The sequence below is a fragment of the Sinocyclocheilus anshuiensis genome, unplaced genomic scaffold (assembly GCF_001515605.1).
Source record: "Sinocyclocheilus anshuiensis isolate Anshui unplaced genomic scaffold, SAMN03320099.WGS_v1.1 scaffold2862, whole genome shotgun sequence".
In the NCBI taxonomy this organism is placed as follows: domain Eukaryota; kingdom Metazoa; phylum Chordata; class Actinopteri; order Cypriniformes; family Cyprinidae; genus Sinocyclocheilus; species Sinocyclocheilus anshuiensis.
This window is the reverse complement of record NW_015542617.1, coordinates 107,967-115,080: the sequence shown is the minus strand read 5'-3', so window position 1 is coordinate 115,080 and position 7,114 is coordinate 107,967. Positions and strand designations below refer to the sequence as shown.

General features: G+C 34.7%; 1 protein-coding gene across 1 annotated transcript in view; it reads right to left on the bottom strand.

The window, feature by feature from the left end:
• Positions 1-1,953: 1,953 nt before the first annotated feature.
• LOC107694496 (protein bicaudal C homolog 1-B-like) overlaps positions 1,954-7,114 on the bottom strand; it is a 24,979-nt gene continuing 19,818 nt past the window's right edge. Inside the window, exons 16-19 of the mRNA XM_016494203.1 lie at positions 5,312-5,465; positions 4,933-5,078; positions 2,503-2,602; positions 1,954-2,391 (exon numbers count right to left, since the gene is read on the bottom strand). Of these exons, the coding sequence (XP_016349689.1) occupies positions 2,264-2,391; positions 2,503-2,602; positions 4,933-5,078; positions 5,312-5,465 (528 nt within the window). The 3' untranslated portion in view covers positions 1,954-2,263. The remainder of the gene's footprint in view (positions 2,392-2,502; positions 2,603-4,932; positions 5,079-5,311; positions 5,466-7,114) is intronic.

The following is a 7,114-nucleotide window of genomic DNA, read 5'->3' as shown; positions in this document are numbered from 1 at the left end:
TCATACCAGTAAAAAACAAATGTATAGCCTGAATGCACTGTAAGCCGCTTTGGATAAAAGTGTCTGCTAAATGCATGAATTTAATTTAATTTAATTTAATATATATATACACACACACACAAAACAAATTAAAATGTGGAATTATAAATAAAAAATGACTATTACTTAAGCAAAACAACATCTAAGCCAGCTCTGAGGTAGATAAGAGCTGCATTAATCTGGCTTTTATGCAGCATTGAATCTGTACACAGAATATGTAGCAGCCTTAACTTAATTGGGTAAAGACAATTTAGAGAGCTCTACTTTAATACATCATGCTGGACATTTTAAAACAACTTAATGCAATATAATTTATCAATAAATGCATTGTAATGGAACTAATGACAGTTGTGTGTGCATTAGTGCATCAGCACTACAGTCACACAAACTCAAAGTCTTTTTGTGAATTTTGTGTGTAAACGTTTGTGCTGGTGGTAAATAAAAGGTTGACGGTTCTAACCTTGCAGTGACTGATTCATGAGTTGTCATCATTAAAACACTGAATGTCTTGTGGCGAGACGCTCATGGACACGCTCTTCTCTGTGCCAAGCAGAGCTGTATGTGTATTTGTGTGTTTAATTTATTCTGTTCCACTCCACTGGCTTAATGCTGTTAATGTTAAGTGGCAATATTTTAACGTGGGTAATGCAGGTCAATGCGGTTTCTGATTATGTGCTGTTAACATTTTACTCTTTTAAAGTGTTAGAGTGTGAAAATCCCCATCAGCCACAGCCAAGATATTGACACAGCTGAAATCCGCATGATGTATTTGAGAAATCCAGCTGAATGACATGCAGGCGAGAGATGCATTAAATTGTAAATGAGAGAAACGCTGAGCACACTCACAACAGATAATTTTAATTGAAAACTTTCACTTGTGCACTGGGGTGCAATGCCAAAATATCGAGAGCGGTTTCATATTTTTCTCTGCTTAATAAAAGCAGCTAATTATTCATTTAGCACACAGTATATTTATTTAACAGAGAACTCTGGCGAGTTGGTAATTTTCAAGGTTATGAAATTACATCATTTGCTCATTTCCTAGGAAAAAGTATTCTCAGGGAGAGTTTTAATGCACAAAATTGAAGCTCTCATAGAGGCACAGACAGTGACAGGGCGCCCTCTATTGGCTGAGATTTTTGTGTCACAAAAATGATTTCAATTAAAATAATAATGTTTTACTTATTTTAATGAATGTTTTGTGTCCAAAAAAGATTTCAATTAAAATAATAATTATTTTATAACTTGTTTCAATGCAGGTTTTGTCACAAAAACAATTTACATTAAAAATATACATTATTTCATTACTTGTTTTAATGAAGGTTTTGTGTCACAAAAAAAAATGTACATTAAAATAATAATTATTTAATTCATTGAAGGTTTTGTGTCACAAAAATTATTGTAATTAAAATAATTATTTTATATCTTATTTTAATGAAGGTTTTGTCACAAAAACTATTGACATTAAAATAATTATTTTATTATTTTAATGAAGGTTTTGTCATTAAAATAATAAAATAATTATTTTAATAACTATATATAACTTATATATATAACTTATTTTAATAATAAAAATAACTGAAATTAATTATTTTATATCTTATTTTAATGAAGGCTTTGTCAAGAAAATTATTTACATTAAAATAATTATTTTACTAATTTGAATGAAGTTTTTCTCACAAAAACTTGACATTAAAATAATAATTATTTCATTACATGTAATCATGTAATCAATGTATGCTTACAGTAAAAGTACAGTAAGTACTTTTTATTATTGATTCATTTTTGTCACCACAATTCTAAAATCCAACATTACTTCAAGTTAATACAGGAAACTTTGTGTTTTTGGTTCTCATTTAATGAAAGATCCAAATTTAACTGACATTAAAGCATAGTCGTAAAGTATTCTCATATATGAACAATACATAAAGGAAATGAAATGAAGTTTTGCATAGAAGTGCAGTAGATAGAGAAACAGAGGTAGAGAGAGTCAGAGACTTGCATACTAAGTGTGGGTTCTGGCCAGGCAGTCGGTCGGTTCACGCTGAAGGTCACACTTCTCTGCATGTGTCCTCTGAGAGTCACAGCACATCTGTCCTCTCTGTCTTATATGGAAATCATCTATCATGTCACACTTTGATTGGTCCCAGAGGGCCACATGGCAGGAAGCACAAACCGGCCCCAGGGGCATTATAGGAAGCTCTATAGCGGTCACATCGTCCCGTCACCAGCGGTTACTCTTGGTAGCCGCGTCCTCGTTCATGATCCGTGGGAGACGGCCGCTCGCGCCTCCCTCCAGGTATCCCGACTTCATGCTGGACACTTCTGGAAACTTCCTCTTTTTGCTCAAATCTGCTGAGGGGGAAAAGTTTCAAATGAAAACTCATCAAGTGTTTATATTTATCTACCATATGTTAAGATGATCAAGTGGAGTTCTGTGTCAGTTTGGTTAGTGAGAGTGACCCGTGATGGCGAGGATCATCTTGCGTCGCGCTCCAAACGTGTTCACGCCCACTTCCTTCAAATCCTCGTCAGAGAGCGTCAGGAACGTCTGGTAATCGATCTGACAGACCAGAGAACATATTCACAGTATGTGTGTGTTTTTGTGTGCAAATGTGTGTCTCGTGTGGATCTATCTATCTATCTATCTATCTGTCCATCTATCCGTCCATCCATCCATCTATCCATCCATCTATCCGTATATCCATCCATCCGTCCGTCCGTCCGTCTATCTATCTATCTATCTATCTATCTGTATATCTGTCTGTCTGTCTATCTGTCTGTCCATCTATCCGTCTGTCCGTCCATCCATCCATCTATCCATCCATCCAGCCATCCGTCTGTCCGTCTATCTATCTATACATCCATCCGTCTATCCGTCCGTCCGTCCATCCATCCATCCGTCTATCCGTCCGTCCGTCCATCCATCCATCTATCATCCATCCATCCGTCCGTCCGTCCATCCATCTATCTATTCCATCCATCTAACTGTCCGTCTGTCCATCCATCCATCCATGCATCCATCCATCCATGCATTCATCCATCCATCCATCCAGCTGTCTATCTGTCCATCCATCCATCTATCTTTCCATCCATCCATCCATCCATCCATCCATCCATCCATCTATCCGTCCATCCATCCATCTATCTGTCAGTCCATCCATCCATCCATCCGTCTATCTGTCCATCCATCCCTCTGTCCATTTGTCCATCCATCCATCTATCTGTCTGTCTATCCATCCGTCGGTCCGTCCATCCATCCATCCATCCATCCATCCATCCATCCTATCTATCTATCTATCTATCTATCTATCTATCCGTCCATCCGTCCATCCGTCTGTCTGTCTATCTATCCATCCATCCATCCATCCATCCATCCATCCATCCATCCATCCATCCATCCATCCATCCATCCATCCATCCATCCATCCATCCATCCATCCATCCATCCATCCATCCATCCATCCATCCATCTGTCTGTCTATCTATCCATCCATCCATCCATCCATCCATCCATCCATCCATCCATCCATCTATCTATCTATCCATCATTTAATGGCATATCAGAATTAAAGACTATATCTGTGGCAAGCTCGAATAATAAAATAATTATAACAATAATACTTCAATGAATTGTATACAATAATTTAATAATATTATCTTTACAAAGAAAACATAAATAAACAACAATAATAATAAAAAATAAATAATATATTTATACATAATAAATTTCCAAAGTGTATCATTTAAAAAAGTCCATTAATGTGTGTGAAAAATATAAAAACATTCAAATAATTGCACATATCTGAATTTATGTCTGTAATACACTGCAAATATATAAACATCCTCAAATAAAAGTGCCTTTACCTGAGAAGACAAATTAAGAATATTAAAAATTCAAGAACAAATACCTGCTAATGGGGTTAAAGGAAAGTTGTATTATTTATTAAAGGCTCTATTTACTGCAAACTCAAAAGTGATAAAATGTAAAATAATTCTAATAACAATAATACTTTTATTAATATTTATTAAGTATCAATATTATCTTTAACAATATTACCTTTACAGTTTTTTTTTTTTTTTTTTTTTTAAAAAAAAAAAAAAAAAAAAAAAAAAAAAAAAAAAATATATATATATTACTCTTTATTTGTGTTGTTTTCCAGTACAAATATCTAAACATTCTTAAATCGAGAAACACTTTAATAAATTATATTTATCTTTAAATTTGTAATGATATTTATCTTATTTTAATTAATTTTTTAATACATTTTTTACTTATTACTTTAGTCTTGTCTCCTGAAAATTTGATCAAAACTAAGCAAGTTTACACTTCAAACAAGAACAAATATCTGCCAAAGAGTCAGAAAAATAAACTTAATCCAAAGGCAAAACAAGCTTGATAATTCTTACCCCATTAGAAAATGTTTTATTTGATGAAATATAAAGTCTCATTTTCTAATAAATTTGTAATTTTGCTTCTCAAATGAATGTATCTTCATTTAGGAATGTTTAGATTTTTGTACTGAATAACATTGCAAAAAAAAATATATGAGTTTGCTATTCAGTATTTTTGTAGTGTAAATACTGATTTATTTCACAGACAGAAAAGAGTGCAGAATATACAGTTCTTCTCGTGGAAATCTAGTTTACTTTCTACTAACTGGCTCAAACAAAACTCAGAGTATTTAAAGATCTGAACTTTGGCAAACTCGCTGACTAGTTCAGTCTCAAACCTTTAGACTTGACTTTGTTTCCAGGCAGACTAAAATAAACTTGTGTGCTCTGACTCCTAAAAGCGCTCAGAGCCAGATATGCATCAGACAACAGCGGCGTGGGCGTCTGTGGGTGTGCCGTCTGGGACGTGCATGTGTGTGTGTGTGTGTGTGTATTTACCTCCTGTTGTTGGAAAATGTCGATATATTTCTCCAGACCCAGCTGTGCCAGTAACTCAATAAGATCGTCTGCGTGGGAGGGACTGGGAGACCTGCCAATCAAATGTCTGGATGCCCCGCCCTCAGAGCCGGTCAGGTATCCCTCAGCTGCAGGTCAAAGGTCAGAAATGAGAAGCTCATAATATTTTAATTTCCCAGTAGGTTCTAAATCTTGACGCATTTCAGCACAAGTGATTGTTTCACCTTGAAATAAAGCTGCTGGCAGAATTAAATAGTGTAATGAGCAGCTCAACTAATTTAATCGTTACTGCTAATTAAACAAGATATGTCACACCCTCTGCAATTAAAGAGCAGAGCGGTGAGTTTAGCAGCACACTTGCTTGTTCGGGACGCTGACAGACTATAGGGAGTGAACGAGCATGAGGAGGATGATGATGGAGGTGGTGATGAAGACAAAGATCCATGTCTTTCTCTCCAGTTTTCCGAGTCGCTGCCGTTCCAACCGCGTTCTTTTCCAATCTGTGAACTCCACGACTACAACCAGACAAAAACCTTATGAAAAAGTCAGAAACGAAAACAACTTTCGTTCTTCTGTGAAACTATTATTATAATAATAATAAATCTGAAAAGGACATTTGCCTAAATGTGACACAGCAAGTTTTACTACTGTACAATCTTAAAAATAAAGGTGCTTAAAAGGTTCTTCACAGCGATGCCATAGAAGAACCATTTTTGGTTCCACAAAGAACCATTCAGTCAAAGGTTCTTTAAAGAACCATCTCTTTCTTATAATCTGAAGAACCTTCTTTCACCACAAAGAACCTTTTGTGAAACAAAGGTTCTTCAGATGTTAATGGAACCATTTATACAAAAAAGGTTCTCCTGTGGCATCGTGAAGCACCTTTATTTTTAAGACTGTATGTCTCTTCTGCTCACCTCAATTCTGCATTTATTTGAGTAAAAATACAGTAAAATATAAAATACGAAATTTTGTGAAATATAATTACATTTTAACAATTTACAATCTTTACTACCATTCCTTTTTATCAGCAAGGACACATTAAATTGATCAAAAGGGACAGTAAAGATGTTTATAAGGTTACAAAAGATTTCTGTTTCAAATAAATGCTGTTCTTTTTAACTTTCTACTCATCAAAGAATCCTGAAAAATAAAATGTATCAGTTTTTACACAAATATGAAGCAGCACAACTGTTGTTAACATTGGTAATAATCAGAAATGTTTATTTTGAAGCATCAAATCGGCATAGTAGAATGATTTCTGAAGGATCATGTGACACTGAAGACTGGAGTAATGATGCTGAAAATATAGCTTTGATCAAAGGAATAAATTACATTTTACAATATAGTCACATAGAAAACAGTTTTTTTAATTGTAATAATATTTCACAATATTACTTATTTTCTCTGTATTTCTAATCAAATAAATGCAGTTGAAGACTGGAGTAATGATGCTGAAAATATAGCTTTGATCAAAGGAATAAATTACATTTTACAATATATTCACATAGAAAACAGTTTTTTTCATTGTAATAATATTTCACAATATTACTTATTTTCTCTGTATTTCTAATCAAATAAATGCAGCTTTGGTGTGACTTCTTTTATAAACATTGAAAATCTTAATTATTCCTCTTTTTTCATCTCCTGATCACTGTCTGCTTTGATTACATAGAAAAGAGCAGCAAAACATCTGCTTTTGTGTTCCACAGCAGACAGAAAGTCATAAAGGTTTGAGTAAATGATGACAAAAGGTTCATCTTTGATTGAACTCCCCTTTACTAACAGATTAAGCACAATGGAAAGAAAGCATCACAAACAGATTTCAATAACTTTTCAATTTGAATCCTTCACAGGGCTTCACTTATTCTCAGAAATAATGAGATTCAAACAGCAGTAACAATCAAAAACAGATTCAATCAGCGCTGCAGTGCAGTGCGGCGCTAAACCGCTTCCATTGAGATCTTTAATTGAGAGAGTCTCATTATCCCAGCGGAGAGGAAATGAGGGTGGAAGTGAAGGGAACGGGGATGTGCTGCTCACTGTGTGCTCATACATGTCTGTGATTGGAGTTTAGAGACTTTACTCCATGATTACACTGCTCTGAATGACAGGCACATGTGTGTGTGTGTGTGTGTGTGTGTGTGTGTGTGTGTGTGTGTGT